General features: G+C 47.7%; 1 protein-coding gene across 1 annotated transcript; it reads right to left on the bottom strand.

Moving 5' to 3' along the window:
- Positions 1-668: 668 nt before the first annotated feature.
- On the bottom strand, positions 669-19,694 carry Lsm11 (LSM11, U7 small nuclear RNA associated). Its single transcript, XM_036196936.1, has 4 exons — positions 19,191-19,694; positions 12,223-12,362; positions 4,653-4,736; positions 669-4,143 (listed from the first exon to the last, which is right to left on the bottom strand). The coding sequence occupies exons 1-4, from the start codon at positions 19,639-19,641 to the stop codon at positions 3,730-3,732; spliced, it is 1,089 nt and encodes a 362-aa protein (XP_036052829.1). The 5' UTR covers positions 19,642-19,694; the 3' UTR covers positions 669-3,729.
- Between the last annotated feature and the right edge of the window lie 184 nt (positions 19,695-19,878).

Genomic DNA, 19,878 nt, shown 5'->3' on the forward strand with positions numbered 1-19,878 from the left:
GAAAGCTGTGTGGTGTGGAGCACAAGCCTGGCTCTATGCACAGAATGGCACGCAGCAGGGCTCTGGCGGCCATTTCTTAATCACGTGACACACCAGAGCACCCTGCTTCCACATTAACATTACCCATTTAATGCCTGCTACTTTCAAAATAGTATTTCTGCCCATGACCAGGTTCAGAAGCTGCTGGCTCCTTCCCCAGCTTCCTGTAACCTACATGCATAACATGTCTGAACTTGACCAATGTGTGGTCTTCCCAGGCAGTGTGAGCACCACCAGCAGCTTCTGCAAGCTGAGCACAAACCCAAAAACCATGAGCAGACCACTCTGTGAAGCCAGCCGCTTAGACCTGGGCAGAAATCCTGGCATGTGTGCATGGCTGCCTGAGCCTGTAGGAGCCTGGCTTCCTTTGGCTATTTAAGCTGTAGACCTTAGTCCTTGACATCGCCCAGGACCCCTGTCCTGGATGCTACCTCCCTTAGCCTTGAGCAGTGACCTTTAACAACCTTGTTCGGGTGCGGATGCTTGCCTACTTCTAATTTCTATTAAAAAGTCCACAAAAACTAAACTGGTAACACTAATAGCTGAGCCAGGGGTAGGGCACCGTTACCTGCAGCCCTCGGCAGGCAGAGGCAGGCAGATCTGTGAGTTTGAAGCCAGCCTGGGAGACACAGTGAGACTCTGTTTCAAAAACAAACAAAAACAAAAACAAAAAAAGCAAGTCAATCGCCAGCCATGCTAATTGCTGGCAACATTACCACCTAATAAAGCCACATACTCCTGAAAAGACCTCAACAAGAATACAGGAATATTCTGGGACTTATTCGGGTGTCTAGAGATTAGTTTGAACAATCAAAGCTGTTTATTCAAAAGTGAAAGTGTTTATTTAAAAGAAAACTCTAATCCCCACAGAACACCAGTCAGGAGGCTCTACTCCATTCTCTATTTGTGGGGCTCCAGAAGGAAGGGGCATTCTAGTGTCTTCTAGTCCTCAACCCACCAACCCCTTTCCCCAGGGTCTGTCTTTCTCCTAAGGAAAACTTCAGCTGTTTCCACAGCAACTTTCACTGACTGATTGACTCATTCACTCTTTCCTTCACGCCAGGAACTGAACTCAGGGTCTCATGAACACCAAGCATAGGGCCTACCACTAAGCAACCAGCCCAGTCCAGCCACTACAGTGACTCATTATGACCTATGTGATATCATTTTTGAGCAACAATATGTTATTGGAACCTATTTTTCTTTATTTTTGAAAAATTTTCCAATAATAAAGAAAAGGCAATAATTTATTAAATTGACTTATCTGAAAATAATTACCACGCTTTGCACAAAATTACACATTTCCTAGAGAGTATTCATTTTGGAATCACTGTCCAAATTAAACAAATAAATGGAGAGGAGCTAAACATAGAGTACACACAATTGTCATGGCTTAGAGTTGTTACGTTGAGTGGAAAGCTATAAATCAATCCTTATAGAAATATGGGAGAGTTATATAGCAACATGAAACTGTCATGTGTATAAAATAAATCAGGAGGGTCACTAGCACGAACAGAAATTCTTTCTATTCCTTTTGATTGCACATTTCTACAGAGTCAGGAATAAAGAGCATCCATTACAGCTTCTAGCCAAGGGACCAAAGGTCCGACAGGCGAGGACGGCACACAGGGAACACTGGAGGAGATGGAGGCTGTGCAGCCTGGTGAGGTCTGGGTAATGGAGACGGGCACAGGAGGCGGACAGGCGAGGACGGCACACAGGGAACACTGGAGGAGATGGAGGTCATACAGCCTGGTGAGGACTGGGTAACAGAGGGCACAGGAGGCGGACAGGAATTTAGGCTAGAAGACAAGAGTGGTGAGCCGGAGTCTGTACCGAGAGCCTCCACGGACCTCAGAGGATCTGCTCTGCCTTCCCACTTAAACACAATTAGAAACAAGAGCTGGCAAACAGAAAACAGACAGGAAGCCCACAGAGCCCCCTCTGGGAACAACGCTGTCTTTAGCTGCACACTCTCCCTTCAGTACCACCACAGACACCCCTGAAAAGCAGAGGCCGGGATGTGGGGAGCAGCGAAGAGAGTCACTCTCTCCTTAATGAAGCTGTTCCTTAGACCTGCTTCCCTCTGGAGGAAAGAATAGACCGTGACACACAGCTGCTGGAGTTCTCACAGCCTTCTGATGACGGCTGCAAAACCACAATGACAGCGGGAAGATACCTTTCTTAAGTAGCACCTGCCTTGTTCATAGGACAAGAGGGTTTTTACAGCTGTACAACAACAGAGTAAGGAAATTACTCACGGCACTTAGATATGCTTAGAGGCTGTGAAACAGCTTCCTAAAGTTCTTCCACAATGCCCTGGTGAGGTAGGCGTCTGACGGGGAAGGGGGACATCTGCTCACTTTTCATCCTCCGATGAGGCAGTGGTCCAGCTAATAGAATTTTATTTACCCTGCTTCTCAGGAGACTTACTCACGCTATCCACAAACCTAGCAGGGAAAATGTTCTATTCATACATACATTTGGACTAATTATCTATTTCTTTTCTTACTTTGAACATAAGTTATCTAACATAAAGCAAGTATAAACAAAAATTTGAAAATCAATACTGCCTAACAGTCAATGTCAAGATGTAGCCCATTTTGCATTGTGATTGAAAAGCATATGGTGATTGTAATTCAAGTAGGAGCGTCCCTGGGTCCTTTGGTATTCCTGTACTCAAGTCTAAATGGGAGTCAAGTGCCCTTAGAACACACCCATTTGACCTCTAAGAGCCTCACTGGTGAGACACAGGGAATAAAGGTGTATGACCCCTCTTTCATAGCAACACCATTCTGAGAGACTTTCTACACAAGGCCAGCCCCGCCTAGAAAGGGGACTCTCAGGCATGTGATATATGTGTATTACTGAGTTCATGCAGAACTCGCTGAAGTCAGATGCCAAGGTCACATCAGGACAGTTCACACACAACACATGGGGTGATACCACAGAGCACATGCACACTAGCACCATGCCACAGGAGTCAGAGAGGACCACAAGCCACAAGCACAGCACAGTCCCATCTGGTATGCCATGTGCAGAGGCCACCTCTGGTGAGGAGAACACTGACAAGCTTCTGCATTCCTGCCCAGGAGAAGAGGGGGCTCAAAACCGAGCTGTTACCTCGGGCTGCTTAGAGCAACCACCAAGCTGAGCTTGACTCCTGCATAAGCTGGTAACTTTCCTGGACCTTATTAATATTCAAGGGTGAGAAATTTCACTTCTTGATCAAGAGAGAATGATGTAGAGCAAAGGTCAGTTCCAAGATATGGGTGCAGGGCTCTCAGGCAATTTACACTGTTGCTCATAGATCAAATTCCTGGTGCTCGGAGCACTAGCTTTTAAAAAGGAAATCTTTCTTTCTCAGGCATTTCTTACAGTTTCCACAGAGTAGATTCCACTCATCCTAGAACCCTAAGTCAAAGGGAACAGCTTACGCTTGGGACTCTGTAGCAGACAATGGCAGCCTGTCAGACACATGTACTGTGAATGGCTTTTGCCTGGTAGTATGGCTGACCTGTCCTCCCATCAACACGGCTTCCAGAGGGTGAGCCAGCTCTGTCCTCTGTACGGGCAGGACCAGTGGGAACCACTGCGACTCAACACTTTGATTGGGATACTAGGATATAGCATAAGAACAGTTCATGCACTTTATTTCTAAAACCTGAAGGTCACGTGGGGCTGAGCTGGTCACTGTGCAAGATGAACCAGCAGGACATTTTCGCCTCGAATGAAAATCTGATTTATGTGTCGTGTGAATACCTGCTGGTAATCCACCTTGGGCTTTCTCTTTTTCTTTCGGGACTGGCCCCGTGAAAGGGTGGTGGTGGCCCTGGAGAAGGTGCCTCCCGCACTGGACCCTTCCGTCCGTGCAGTCCTCTCTGACGGCTCAGACCTGGACTCCTCCCTTGCAGAAGCCTGCAGGGAAGAAGGGACGGAGCGGGAGCGCTTGTGTGAGCCCCGGTCAGTGTCTCCTCGTCCCCACACTGAAGCCACCTTCCAAGTGGATGTCTGCGAGTGTCTAGACAGGGTGGAGTCTTCCACTGCAGACTTGGAATCTGCTTCCTTTTGGGAGGAATCTTGAAGTTTCAGCCGATCAAACAGCTATAAGGAAAGCAATGATAACTATTAGCTGTGGTAATGCCCACAGGATAACTCTGTCAACGTACACAAGGTCAGATGCCCACAGGATAACTCTGTCAACGTACACAAGGTCAGATGCCCACAGGATAACTCTGTCAACGTACACAAGGTCAGATGCCCACAGGATAACTCTGTCAACGTACACAAGGTCAGATGCCCACAGGATAACTCTGTCAATGTACACAAGGTCAGATGCCTTAGCTACACCTTGTGAACTCCTGGTCACTTTCCAATTTCCAGACATGACTCAGTAACTATGACTAGAGAAAAGGACCCCTTATCTCTGTGATACAAAGCTGAACCACACAGATGCAGGTAAGAAGCAGGTGCTTTTGGGATCTGCGGGAAGCAGGCGGTGAGGGACTAAGACTCTGATACAGACACCTGGTTCCCTGGCAGTGGGCTTGTGATCACGGCGTCTAAGCTAGAAGGCAGGGTGGGTATCCAGGAGGTCAGGGGGAGCTGCCTACCCTTGTCAGAGTCAGCGAAGAATCCCGCTCGTAGGCTTTGCCTAACACAGGTTTACGGTAGGTCTCATCCACATCGGTGAGGGCCTGGAGGAGCCCGAAGGGAAGAAAGGGAAAAGGATGTTACTTATAGAGGCTCTCAGAAAAGGCAGGAGAGCATCTAATTACAGCAGAGCTAAGCAGGAGACTCAGCGTGGTCACAATATGGTAAGGCCTGGCGCGGTTGCCTAGGATTTCTAAGCTTCTTCCAGCATATTAGATGTGCTTGACAACGGCAAGTTTTTACAACCCCATGGTAGATACTCAGAAACTTCAGTGCGCATAAATATGCAGGAAGCTTTTTAAATTCAAACACAAGGCCACTCTTTAAAAAAAAAAAAAAAAAAGTAAGGTTTTCCGTTTGGTTAGTTTGGTTCTCTCCCTTCTACCCCACCCTTCCCCCCACTTTTTTCTTTTTTTCTTTTTTGAGGCAGAATCTCATTATATAGACCTGGCTGGCCTGGAACTCTCTATGTAAACAGAGCTGGTCTCAAAAATCACAGAGGTCCGCCTCTGCCTCTGATGTGCTGGGATTAAGAGTGTGCACTAACACACAGCTAAAAAGCTTCTTACATTTGATTATATGTGGGGAGAAGGTGCACATCGTAAATGTTGCAGCTCTGAGAGGAAAGTCTGGCAGTTGGGAGCCAAGGAATACCACAAAGTCATACTGTACAACAAACCTCACACAAGAGATTTATTAAGAAAGACACAAGATGATGGCTGCCTCTGCTCAGGAGACAAGCAGCAGAGAACCAAGTGGAGGCAGGCTTTCCAGGGTGGAGATATCCAGGGTGGGATCGGAGTAATTTCAAATTCAGTGATCGGTAGGTTTTTGAGCCCAGGGATTGGTGGGATTAGAGCCCAGGGATTGGTGGGTTGTCAAGCCCTGGAACTCTGAGCTCATTTACCCTATATACCCCCCTTTTTTGTTTATTATTAATAAACAATTAGGGGTCAAGAAGGGGGCAACATCATTATTAAACTACTTCCTGTTGATTGAGGGGCATCAAAAATTCTTGGGGTGAACTTGACCTTCACAATCAGGGTATAGTCTGAGGTCACAGGCCTCTGGTTCTGTAATCAGGGGCTAATAATCCTGTAATAGCAGCTGACTAAAAGTCTGGTTAGAAATCTTCTGGATCTATTGTTGAAGAAATCTAGACAAAAAGTTCACAAGGCAGGGTGTGATCAGTAGAATTAAAAGAAGGGGCTGAAAGGAAGTTAAGAAAGGCAATATGCAGTTCTCTATTGGACTGGTATCTCCTTCTGGCAACCTGGTGGTGAGCAGTCTCCAGACTCCCCCATGTATGTGGACTGTAAATCATTTGCATATAGGTTTCCTGAGCCTTTGGAATCTTAATAATAGTAGAGGGGGAGAAAGATAACTGAAATATTGTTTTATTACCTTAATGCATTTTATTATACCTTCAAAACTAAGTTTTTGAACCCTCAGACCTTTTACACTTTCTTAGACCCTCAGAACTACTGACGCTTTCCCATCCTCAGACCATTATTCACGTTCTTAGATTCTCATTGCAAATGGGCTGCATTTTCACCAACAGCCTCTCCTGGGTTCTCTTTAGGAACCTCGGTCCCACCACACAGTGACAAGCCTCAGTTGTTCTCCATGACCCCTTCATGTCCTTTTTAAAAACTAATACCACCCAGGTGACTCTTATTACAAATTCAGCTCCCAGTTGAGGCACATTCTTGTATATGAGTACATGAGGGTATAGCTGTAATACCTTATTAAACAAGCATTGTTTTTAACCCTCCCTTTCATAGACCCTGTTTTTATGATTTTTGTTTTCAGGACAGGACTTTTCATACAGTAACAGAAAACAAGCATGGGAATGCCCTGGAGAAGGAGAGATGGATGAGGGAGTTATAGGGAACTAAATTAGCCTCTGACAGCCTGATCTAGAGCAATTTCCCAACCCTCTTAAAATGGGCTATTGGTTGGTTAGAGGTGGGGAAGGGGTGTTGGATGATCAATAGTCACACGTAAGAGCAGCCATGGATACACATGCAGATGGGAACAAATAGAGAAGGAGAGAGCAAGTTTAGATATAAAAGGTTTTCCGATCATCTGTTTACGCAGTGGCACACGTTGCTCCCTCTGAAAATTGAGCATGCCAATTTTGGCCACTGAACTGTACGGAAGCCAAGCTGTTTGTAGTAACCGAGTGAGACTTTAATAAAATCTGAGACCATGGAGAAAGAGAGAAAGGGTCACAAAATGAATTCCACCGGAGGGAGTTTCTACAAGCTCCACGTAAGAGAAGAGAGACAAGGAATAAGCCCAGGAAGGCGTAGAGAAGCTGTGAGACTTCCAGAGGAGCGAAGACACAGGAGAGACAAGGTCAGAGGCCCAGAAGGGCTTAAGGAAGCTGGGGGGGGGGGGCAGGCTAGAGAGTTGCCCACATGGTGGGGCCCTAGAGGGCTGGCAGGCTCCAGGAGCCAGAGAGAGGACACTTACAGAATAGGGGAAGAGAGATGGATGGTTAGAGCTCACAGAGAGAAGCAGCAGCTAACTCTAGAATTTGGAACCAAATATGGTGGGTGGCAAAGGCCTGCAGAAACAAATGCTCGTGCACACTGTAAGAGAGTCAGTTGGCAATGCTGAGACTGGGCACGACGGAAAGATAGGTGTGGCATCCTTACCAATGCTACGTGAAGAGACAGAACTGAGGAAGGAGGTAATGTCTGGAGAAGGAGGGACAGGTGGTGGAGAGTTGACCCAAAGGGTAACTTCTTTGATTCAAATATAAGAAGCTCGGCTGCAGCCAGAATACAGACAAGGTGCTCATCCTTGGACAGTGTGGTCTAATTTTTTCAACAGATGCAAAGGAAGGTCCCACAATGGGAGAGCCGTGGCTGGTCTAGGCTGGTAGGAGGAGGCAGAGGGGGTCCTATGGTGGAGCAGAAGTGAGCAGCGGGAGGACCAAGGGCTGCCAGTGAGCTGAGAGTGGGCACCCTGAGAGGGTTGACTTAGGTGGCAGCCTATTGCTGAGGAGGGAGAAAGGGAGACCCAAAAGGCCAGGGGTGGGGTGGTCACTTTTAATCAATATGGGAGTGAAGTCATATGGCAAATTACATTCTTTGTAGCCCTAACAAAGATGGCTGTCAGCCATATGGCTGCCTCCATCCCAGAGGGGGCACAGCGGTTAAGATGGTGGCAAGCCATGTTTCCTTTAAGATTACCTAAGCATAGATTTTTTTTTAACTGTCAACCCCAGTGTTATGAGTTTTTTGGGTTTTTGTTGTTGTCGTGTAACAGCTTTGGCTGTCCTAGAACTCACAGAGATCCACCTGGCTCTGCCTCCTGAGTGCTGGGATTACAGGTGTGTGCCACCCTCGCCCGGTGAGTTTACAGATTTTTAATCATATCCAATATGCTTACAAATCTTGAGGAACAGAAAGTTTGCACAGCTGGGGTGTGGTAGCACATGCCTTTAATCCCAGAACTCAGGAAGCAGAGGCATGCAGATCTCTGAGTTCGAGGCCAGTCTAGTATACAAAGTAATTCCAGGACAGCCAGGGCTACACAGAGAAACAAACAAAAAAACAATAAAAAGATGGATCAAGAGGGGAGCTGGCCCACGGCTTCTTTCATACAGCTTGGCAAGCATTTTACCACTGACCAATATCTCCAGCCCTTAAACTCCAAAAAGTTTGCACAACAGTCTTACATATCTTGAGATAAGATTTACACCACAGCAAAAGTTTTAGAGAGTTAAACCAAAACCAAAAGGGTAGAAAATGAGCAGCAATAGTCCCCACCAGGAATAGTCTGTCTCTTTATTTAGTTTTGCTCTCCTTTCTCTGTCACACAGCAGATGGCTCGCCTGATATGGGACAGAGATTTTGGAGGAAACCTTTAAACAAGCATGCTTGGGTCTAGAGGAGAGGAAGCCATACCCTCAATTCCAGAGCCAGCACTTAACTGAAGTGTGACAGCATAAAACAATGGTTTAATGCCACTCATACCGAAAAGACACCTGGATGCCTATGAAACTGAGAACCAAGAAGGCTTAGAGATGGGAAAGTTTTGAGCCCTGGCTATAGACAGAAGATGATGCAGGGTGTGTGCATGGGTGTGCATGCTGCAGCTGCCCTACTCCTTTGCTTTCCTCCTTGGCTCTGGCTCCCACTTTGCACATTCATGTAACTTAAAAGACAGAGCATTTACATGGTGTGTGTGGGGGGGGGGGGGGGGGGAGACCAGATAAAAACAAACAGGGCTTAGAGCTGAAAAAAGAGAAGAGAAAGCTTGAATACAGGGAACGGGGAATACTTTTCCATTTCCTGATCACTCTCAGCATTTGTAAAGGTCCAGAATATATTAGAATCTGGGGTGCCATTAGGAGGCCACTTGGGCTGATTATCGAAGGGGTATTAAGGCCAAATGTGATTGTGAAGGTGAACAAGTTTAAGGCCTTCAGGTCAGGTGCCAGGTGCAGAGAGAGGCTGGAGGATTTTTAAAAGGCATCCAAGGGTTGGGGGGGGGGGACAGCAGGGGGTTGAGAGGGTATGGAAGACACTGTTTCCATGGATGGGGTTGGGGTGAGAGGAAAAAAGGTCACTGCAGCCTGCAGTCCAGGGCATCCACAGGACTCAGGGAGGAGGACCAAGCCATTCCATGGGTTATCACTACACTCAACAGGGGTCATGACTAACAGCCCGATGAGGAATACCAGGGCTTTCCAGGAGGCCTGAAGGCTTGCCTAGAAGCAATGAAAAAAAACCAGCTCAGGGATGAGGTCTCATCAACAGGGAACCATCAAGAACCAAGTCAAAGAAGCCATGAGGTCCGAGAGAAGCTGTGTGATTATAGGCAGCTTCAAGGGAGAGATGGAAAAGGAGGGAACAGAAAGGGGTGCAATAGCCCAATTGGGCCTAAGGAAACTGCAGGATTGCAGCTCTGAGGTGTGTGTGTGTGGAGGTCATGTGAAGAGGGCCAGCTGCGCCCTCAGAGACTGTGGCTGGGGGTACCTGTGCCTCCAAGAGTACCAGAAGGGTGTCAGGTGCTCAACGCGCACTTCCTTGAACTCAGGGAAGCCATTACATCGACCTAAGGGAACACTCACCACTAGTGGATGGGGTGTCAAGGGATCGGTGAGCTGGAGGGTGAGTGTGTTGCAGGTGGACTGGAGATGAGGGATAGGATCCCAGTGCAGCAGATGGGGGGGGGGGGGAGCTCAGGCACAGAAGAGCTTATCCGAGTCACAAAACCAATGGAAGTGTTACAGCTGAGAGGAAAGGTATCCTGGCAGTCGGGAGCCAAGAAGACCACACAGTCACACTGCACAACAAACCTCACATAGAGATCATTGGGAGAGACACAAGAGGGTGGCCAGAAGTGGCAGGGAACTGAGCAGAAGGCAGGCTTTATATAGGGTCTCTTGGACGGGTGGAGAGTTCCAGGATGAAGATTTCCAGATTGGGACTTGGTGGAATTTGGGGCTCAGGGATTGGTGAATTTCTTGAGCTCAGGGATTGGTGGGTTTTGGGACCCAGAAGTGGGCTTGGACCTTTTACCCTACAAGAAAGGCTTATATAGGGTTTCTTGGGGGTAGAGTTTTCCAAGGTAGAGATTTCCAGGGTGGGCATTGGTGAGATTTCAAGTCCTGAGCTTGGGTGAACCCAGGCATTGGTGGGATTCTGAGCTCAGGGACTAGTGGGTTTTCAAGCCCTGGAAGCAGACTTTTTACCCTACACACGTGGGCTATGGCGGGCATAGAAGTGAGATAATGATCAGGACTCAGTTCTTGCTTTCTCCCAGGGGGAAATCTTGTCTTCAGGCTGGTGACCAGCAGACGTTACCTGTCTAAGTCATCTCACTGGCCCCAAGGCCATTGTTAGAGATCCCATGTGAACTGTCAACAGAAACTCTAGGTGGTTCTGCTGCAGGACAGCTATAAACCACATGCCAAGAAACATGACTCCTCCTTTATCCTTTCAGTGAGTTTCAGTGAGTCTGAGGTTCACCAGGGTGACAGGAAAAACAACCAGGTAGTTCTCATCAACTAGATCAGCGTCAGCCTCAGGACAACTGTCAGGATCAATGAAATTATGCAATGGAAATTACTCTGAAAAATGCAAACTCAGCCTACACATCTAAAGAAACAGTAATTATGACCACTACTGTCAATAAATACATTCTCTTTGATTCTTCCCCCAGGGCCAGGTATGGTGGCTCACCCCTGTAATCTCAGGCAGGAGACTGAGGCAGGATGACTGCTGTAAGTTCAAGGCCAGTCTAGGCAGCATGATGGGTTCCAGGTTACAGAGTGAGATCCTGTCCAGAAAGACAAACAAAGAAACTTGGCTCTTATCAACAGTAAAATGATCACAGGATGTTAGCCTACTTTTTGAAATGAGAAATCTGAGGCTCAGAGGCATTACCAAATGATGAAGCCTCTAGGATTCAAATTCCATAACAATTAAAAGAAGAGTTTCAAACCAGACATGGTGATGCTGCATGCTTTTAATCCCAGCACCTGGGAGGCAGATGCAGGAGGATCTGTGAGGCTAAGGCTAGCCTGGTCTATAGTGATAGTTCCAGGACTGCTAGAGCCACATAATAAAGAGACCTTGTCTCAAACAAACAGACAAACAGATAATAAAAGCAGGGTTTGGGTTTTAGGAGCCATAAAGACTCAGGCTAAAACCTGGTACTTTCTTAATATTAGATCGGGGATGGATCCAACTTCTCTGGATTCAGTTTTCATCTATAAAAGATACAGTAGAACCAGCAGCTCATCCATGAAGAGATATGAAGGGAGACTGGGGAGGGACTGCAAGTTTGAGACCAGGCTCCACTACAGGGTGTGTGTGTGCTCAAGGAGGCCAGAAGTCAAACCCTGGTGTCACACTCCTCAGAAGCCGCTCCTCTTGGTTTTTGAGACAGGGACAGAAGAATGGCTGTCAGGCATGGTGATGCACACCGTAATGGCAGCACTCAGAAGGAAAGGCAGGGGAAAGTCTGTATAGTGAGTTCCACCAGGAGTACATAGTGAGACTTTGTTTACAGCCTGGTCTACAGAGGGAGTTCCAGGACAACCAGGGCTACACAGAGAAACCCTATCTCAGAAAAAAACAAACAAAAAGAATGGCTGGTAGCCTATTCAAAATTACTAAGTAATGACATAAGTGTTCCTTAAGGTTAGGTTTCTTAACCTTAGCACTAAGGGCACACAGGACAAGCCAGTTTGTTGTTTGGTGGAGGGAGGCTGACTTGTGTGCTGTCAATATTTATAAGGCAGCACTCCAGCATCTCCCACAGATGTGACTACTAAAAAAATAATTAAATCTCCATACACTGTCCCCTGATCCTGGGAGGGAGAGAAGAGCCAAACTTCCCAGGCCAAACACCCCTGCTCTAAGGGAAGGGAGCAGAAAAGCTGTTTTCAATGGTGACTGTCAAGATGGATAAGATTTCAGTTCTGAGAAGTTATTCTTAGGGCTTTGATTAACAAGGTTACTCATGCCCTTGAGACACATAGGAGACTTAAGAAAGGCTACTTACCATATTCCAGAACTTGTCAAATGCAACCAGGAAGCCTGTGCAGACACCCCGGAGTCCCTTGAAGGTGCGGATGTGGACATTCACCTTGACTCCCTCTCGGATACAGCGGTGGAGTTCCCCCAAAGGGCTACCTTCATGCACTGAAACAGGAGAAGCCCTTCATCAGTGACGGGTAACACCTGCCTTCACTGGCAGGCCAGCCAAGGCCTCCCGCACACCCGGCACACCCGGCACACTTGGCATACTGGGTACAATCAAGGCAACCTCACTTTTGCCAACAGAAGCCTTGTGAGTGGCAGGATTGGTACCGCCAACACACTCCAAAGAGAGGCCAGATTCCAACAGACTGTGGAAAAGCCACATGCGTAACTCAAATCTAAATCCTTCACTATCTATAAATGTCTCCTCTACTTGATGATGATGGTGATTCTAAGATGTACCATCACTCTAAAAAAAATGTCTGTAGGCAAAAAAAGAAAGAAAGGGGAATGCTCCCAACAGTCACTGGGTTCTTCCAGTCCTGTTTTTCAGTACACTTCTGATGAACTGTATCCCTGGGCCAATCCTCTTGTGAACCAAAAGCCAATGCAAGTGTTTGAAAGCAAGAAACTCTGCCTCATACTGCCTCTAACTCCATGCTACCCCCTTAAAGGAAATGGCCTTCAGAGAATGTAATATTATTCATTAAAACAAAAAAGTATTTTAAGCCAGGCATGGTGGCACACACCTATAATTCCAGCACCCAGAAGTCAGAGGCAGGAGGATCTCTGAGTTCAAGGCCAGCCTGGTCTACACAGTGAGTTCCAGGACAGGCAGGGCTATACAGAGAAATCCTGCCTCAACAAACCAAAAATAAATAAATATAAAAAGAAAAACCCATTTTAAAAATATGACCATTATAGTTATTTCTATGGGTACAGAGAGTTGTTCATCTGAGTAATTTTATATTACGTGCCATAAAAGTTTAAAGTTATAAACTGGGTGTGGTGGCACTTTTTTTTTTTTTAAACTGGAGCTGAGGACCGAACCCAGGGCCTTGTGCTTGCGCTCTACCACTGAGCTAAATCCCCAACCCGGTGGCACATGCTTTTAATCCCAGTACTTAGGAGGCAGATCTCTGTAAATTCAAGTTTAGCTGTTCAGAAAATGTAAATTTGCTTCGATGTTTATAATTTTATCTATTTTATTTTAATCAATACGTTGTTATGTCTGCCTTTAAGATGAATTATATATTTTTTAAGTTTAAAATTTCTATTTTTCCATTTGTCATATATAATATTCGGTTTCAAACATGGCATCCTGTTTGTTTTTTTATTGTAGAATGGCCTTTTGATGTGTAGCCTGCAGGAGCTCCTGAAGTTACTGGTATTCGGTGTACATCTTCACACTCGGAGGAAATGGATGTCTGCTGAGCATCCGGCTCCCCAGAGTCCTAACAAGCACCTTGTGAACATAGCAATGTGACCATGCAAGGGATGAATAATGGGCAAGAAAGATCCAGTTTTCAGAGTGAGGGCTTCTCTTGCAGAGCTTGGTGCGGTAACAGGCTTTTCTTACTTCATGTCAGCTTCTCTTTTGTCCTCTGCTGGTTCTAGTATTCAAACAAACAAACACTTTCCCAAAGAACCTCAATATATTTTAAAATAAAAACTTCATTATTGCTAGGAGTATAAGAGAGAACAGCCTTGGACTTCAGTTCAGATAGCTGATTTCCTCATTCATGAGTTGGTGTAGAAATGAATACTGTGAAAAATGAAGGAAAATCCTCTTGGAAGGAAATGACTCAACAGACGAAAGTGGGAGTCTATGTGACAGATTGGAAATGAGGTAACCCAGTACAGTCGCAGGCAAAGTGACAGAAACATCAGTCTTAGAAAGGAAGCAGAGAATGTTGCTGGTCACTGACGTGTCTTCTGGCAATGGCGTTGTATCCTTGATAAGTGTGTATGTGTGTGTGTGTGTGTGTGTGTGTGTGTGTGTGCATGCTCACATCTGTACACAGATCTGTGCGTGTCACAGGCTTTCTAAAATCAGGTATGTAAGCAGCATTCAGACCCTTACTTAGAGTAACCTTGGCAAGTGACTTTTGCCTTATCAGTTTAAGCTTCCTCATTTGTAAAAGGAAATTGGACTAGTGACCTTCTAGATCACTTTTGGGAATAGGTCTCTATAATTCAATTTATTGAAATGCATCACAGTGTCTCGGTTATTCCCTCTGCACACAAATATGTACTGTCCCATCTCCCATGCTCGTGCTTTCACAAAGTGGAAGTTCTCTTTCTAATTTGAACAAAACAAGGGGCCTTACTATAGCTTCCTAGAACAGGGGGGAGCAAGCACGCATCTTAACTAAGCAAACAGCACTAGGGGATCTTAATTCTTACATCTGTAATACTCTTTTGATTTCTCTTCCTCCAAAGACTCAACAAGCTGTAGTCCCAGGAAGCATTCATTTCTTTCCACAAGTGGTCAAAATACAGCATTCGCACCGCCTATGAAAACAAGCTATCGAGGCAGAAATGAGCCTTCCATTCTACTAACACTGAACATTCTTTTCCAGCCATTTCCATGACAGACTCCAAATGCATATGAGGCAGGCTCCTTAAACTTTGTATGGAAAATGTGTGTGTGTGTGTGTGTGTGTGTGTGTGTGTGTGTGTGTGTATGTGCATTATTTTGAAGAAAGTTCTTCAAAAGTCCCCTCCTCTACTGCTGCTACTCTTAAGACACATCTATGCAACTCCAGATGAGTTCTGCCCTCTCTGCTTGTGCTTACCAAGAAGTTCAAGCCATAGATTCTCAGGGATTAAGAACATCCCAGTTCTTTCTGAAGCACAATTTGGTCCATAATCTTATCAGATGACTAGCATATCACACATCTCCTGGCTCCCTCCACCAGCTATGCCATCCTGCTCATTTCTGCCACTCCAGGCTCTCTGAGAGCCAGGCCCTTTGGCAGGCTTACTTTGCATCCATCATTTTGCTTAGGTCGCACCACCTAACTAACACACAGGTGCTTTGGCTGAGGGTCCTTTTGCCGTATTCAGACGGAAATCCAACAGATTCTTAGTTTGGCAACTCCAAGTTGAAGGTGGCAGGACCTCTCTCCTAGTGGTCCACTCCTCCACAGCCGGTCCTAATAACTCTTGATAGTTGGCTACAACTCCTCCATCTTCATGGCTGCCCTTCTCTGTCCACAGGCTTGACATCTCAGCACTCCTTCAGTTGCTCACAGTCTCAGGCCGCACAATCTCTGTTCCTAGCCGCTCTCTGGAACCCTCCAACGACTGTCTAGCTGCTGCTAGGTGTGCCTGGGGCTAGTTCCTGGGTCTGCCCACTCTGCCCAAGACGAAGACCACAAGTAGTCAATGAACCCGTTCGGATGAGGATTCACCTAGGCTGAGTGTTTCAGCAGAAGACGGTAATACAGGGGAGAGTACAGCACAGGCTGCGTCCACAGCACGTGCACGGGCCCCAGTCTGCTAACAGCTAACTTTGCATTTGGTCACACAGGGCACACTTATGGCTGTCATGAGTAGAGGAGGTAATCCTCTCCTGTCTGAGGACATCTGCAAGATGGGAGAGGTGGTGGGGCTGAAGTAGTGCCTCCTGGAGCCATTTCAGAGTGACATTGTGGGGATGAAGTACAGTCTACCAAGGTGAGAGCTGTATGATGATGGCCTCCTGAACAGAGGTGAGAGCATATCAAACAGGCCTAAGAGCTACAGAGATTTCTGTGGCCAGACTGACAACAACCTGGGGTGACATGTCCCAGGCGGCTGAAACAGTGTTGCTGGGCAGACCCGAGGCATTAAAAGCAGCCATAGTTCCAGCTGGACGGTGGTGCACGCCTTTAATCCTAGCACTCTTAGGAGACTGAGACAGGCAGATCTCGGTGAGTTTGAGGCCAGCCTGGTTTACAGAGTGAGTTCCAGGACAGCCAGGGCTACGTAGAGAAACCGTCTCAAAGAGGAGAAAAGTAGCCATAGTTCCTAACAACTGTCCTCCAACCGTGCAAGTGGCTGGTTGATTGACAGCTCCCGAGTTTCTGAGACGGTGGTGCTGGAGCAAGAGTACAGTCGCCACCTTCCCTAGTGCAGACTTCAGGAGTGGCAACAAGGTCCTTCACAGCATCACTGGGCTAGGGACCACACAGGTAACAACAGAAGTTCCTATCTGACCTACTACGCTGCCCGACATGATGGGTTGGCTGCCCAGACAGGGTGGGCTACAGAAGGACTCTGGGAAGGTTCTGACAGCTGCCAATTAAAAGACTGAAATGCTCACACATTCACAACTTCAGTCATTTAAAAGGTAAATGTAACACGGGTTGCTAAATGGTCTTATTAATTTAAAAAAAAAAAAAAAAAAGGAACAACAAAAAACCCGGTGCCAGACATTGGGGTGAAAGCTGAAAGATCAGAGAAACAGAACAAGCCAGCCAGCCTCACCTCACCAACTCCTCAGCTGATCCTGTTTCCCCGAATCCTCAGACTGAAAGCCTCTGAGTCCTCACCCCGAAGGGTCTCAGTTGAACTGCTGCTGAAAACCGTCTAGTTCCTGGTCCTCACACCTTATATATCTTTCTGTTTCCTGCCATCATGTCCTGGGATTAAAGGTGTGTGTTCTTCCCAAGCAACAACGTGAGATCTCAAGTGCTGGGATTAAAAGTGTGTGCCACCACGCCTGGCTCTGTTCCCTGTGTGGCCTTGAACTCACAGAGATCCAGATGGAGCTCTGCCTCCTGAGTGATAGGATTAAAGGTGTGAGTGCCACCACTGTTTGGCCTCTATGTCTAATCTAGTGGCTGGCTCTGTTCTCTGATCTCCAGATAAGTTTTATTTGTTAGAGCACAAAAAAAATATCACCATAGGTAAACAAAATATTAAGATGTGCTCACAGCAAAGACCTACCCCAAAGTTAACCTGCTTTTCTGGTGAGCTTTATCTAATACTGTCTAACCCAAGAACCCCATGGAAGGCTGGGTCCTCCTGGCGCTCACAATTATCTCACTCCAATGTACACAATTTACAGCTGAAGAGGCTCCAAATAATTTGTTCAGCCAACCCTCTATACAATAATCAGTTATAAGTATTCTGACCTTTAATTATGTCAATCTGGAGATAATAATGACCACCACTACAAGAACCCACAGAAAATGACAGCAGACATTGTAGAAACCTCCCCTACTAGAGGATGTCACTGTTGCAAATGTTTTCAAAGTGTTGATCAATTAAACCCTTACGGTGACAGAGAGACACTACTTTCATTACCACGTTGGAAACGTCAGGTCCAACGGTGTTAATTCGCCTAAAATACAACAACTGGAAGTCGATGAAGGCAACATTCAAACCAAGGGGAACCCTATACATCTGTGAAAACACTGACCTCTGCTACATGTTAAGTACACTCAATAACTTGAGTTTTGGAAACTGTTTTCATCCAAGTCCTTCTTTAACTTCCAATCCTAAAGGTGACCCTTGGAAAAAGTCCCTTAACAAATTGAAGCCTCTGACTGTCATCGTTTACTCGCTTTCTGAAGGTGATTCTGTGCGGTATCCACCCACCTCTCATGGTACTCCCAACTGCTTCACCTTTTCCAGTGATGAGGGCTAATACTAAGAGGTCTTCAATCCAGAAATGAACGCTCCAGAAAGAGAACCCAGATGGAGCTGGTCTTCACGCAGTCCTAACACGGCAGAACAAGAACCACTCCTCAGTGTTTCCCTTGACAATCTTGGTAGCCAGGCAGTAAGAAGAATCGATGGGAATAAATGTGACACTCTTGCCACTTGGGTGCAATTCAATAAGCTAACGGTGGCAAAACACAGAGCAAAAAGAAGGTACTGTGACTGCTCGTTCCAGAACCATGCACACTCTGTCTTTCTGCTACTGCTGTGCAAGTCAGCTCTGGAAAATCAGAGCTGGGCAGGGGGGCTCTGGTACACTCTGTCATCCAGCAAAAGCACCACCAGCAGCACACAGCTTTTCAGGATGTTTCTGTCTTAATAAACAAATTTCTAGGAACATGACAAAACAAAATCCCTTGCTGAGTTCACTCCTCTCAAGAAGTCCCTTTAACATTGTAACGATTTAATTAGCCGGCTACAGAAGCTCTGACCCGCTAAGTAGGTCATTGTGTTCACAGGGTACATGTCAGAACTATTTGGTATAACCCTAGGCTGTTTTTATTCCATTTATACAAGACCTACCTAGCACATTAGAACCTTTGCTGTTTACAGCTTCACCCTGAAGATCGATTAGGAAGCTGCAAGAAATTCCTTTGTGCCATTTACACCTTCAGAATTTAAAACAACCTGCACACTGGCCAACTTGAGCCTGACAGATATTCTGCCCCAGCCAGTGGCTGCAGAACCACACCTGTGATTTGGTGGCGTTCTGTGTCTGCGGCATTCTAACACTAGTGATTTAGTTAATGTGAACATAAGTGGATCAAGTCCCCGCAGCCAATTTTGCAAACGGCACCCCAGGCGGAGCTGTCACTTCCCATGCTGGGATATGAGATGCCTCTTGTGCTTTGACAACAGATCTATCGCCTCACTCTCCCGCTGACCCTCAGATTCCATCCACCTTAAGACTGGCTGTGCTTCAACTCAACTTCTGTACGTCTCCTGCCCACCTCCCTGCAGTGGTCCCCAACACCTGTCTTCACTTCTGCAGACCTCTGATGCTCCCCAAACTCTTGTCTGCAAAGCCCCACAATCGCTCCGCATGCTTCATGACTCCCGCAGCCCCTCTGCAGCGGCTCTCCACCCGGGAACGCTCCTCCAGACATCAACGGCCTGTGCACATCTTCCCCCGGTGGGTCGTCACTCTCCCCGTCCTCAGCTCGTGCAGAGCCTCTGTGTCTCGCCGGCGACCCTCCCCGCGGCCCCACGACCCCCGAGACTCCCGCAGATGACCTCTGCAAAGCCTCCCTAGCCTTCCCGCCGCGCCGCAGCACTCACGGGGCATTCGCGTGAGCACATTGCGTGGTGCCTTCTTGCTGCGCCCCGGGCCCTGGCGTCGAGCCCCGGCCGCGCCGTCCGCGTCCTCCTTGACCACCATGAGGCGGCGCAGACGCTGGATGCGCTCGGGATCTGGGGTGGGCGCGGCGCGGCGGCGGGCCCTGCTCGAGGTCCCGGCTCCCGTGGAGGTTCCGGTGGAGGTTCCCGCCGAGGCCGGCTCCCCCGTGCCCCGCGCCCGGCCGCGCCCGGTGCGCCCGCCCTTCAGGAAGCTCTCGTACTCCGCCACGTTGTTAAAGCAGGGCGCGTTGGGGTAGGGGATGGGAGGCAGGCGCGGCGAGTACAGGGCCAGCAGCGGGTCGAAGCTGTAGGAGCTGACGTCCAGCCGCGGGCTGGGCGGGCTGGCCGGGCTGCCGGCGCGAGCCGACCTCGCCCCCCACTCGCGCTCCTCCATGTTTGAAAGGCCCGCAAGCCGAGGCCGATGGGAGGGAGGAAGAAGCCGGGCCGGCAGAGGGCGGCACTGCGCAGCCGCAGCCGCGGCTTGGGGGTGTGTGTGGTGGGGGGGGACGACGCACTGTGCACCCGCTGCCACCAGGGGGCAGCATCGACCAGCTCCAAAGAGCTGCAGGGGGCGTGGCGAGGGGTGGGGGCGTGGCGGGAGGCGTGACCTGCCCGGGCCTCGCTCCGCCCC

The sequence above is a fragment of the Onychomys torridus genome, chromosome 8 (genome assembly GCF_903995425.1).
Source record: "Onychomys torridus chromosome 8, mOncTor1.1, whole genome shotgun sequence".
NCBI classification, from domain to species: Eukaryota; Metazoa; Chordata; class Mammalia; order Rodentia; family Cricetidae; genus Onychomys; species Onychomys torridus.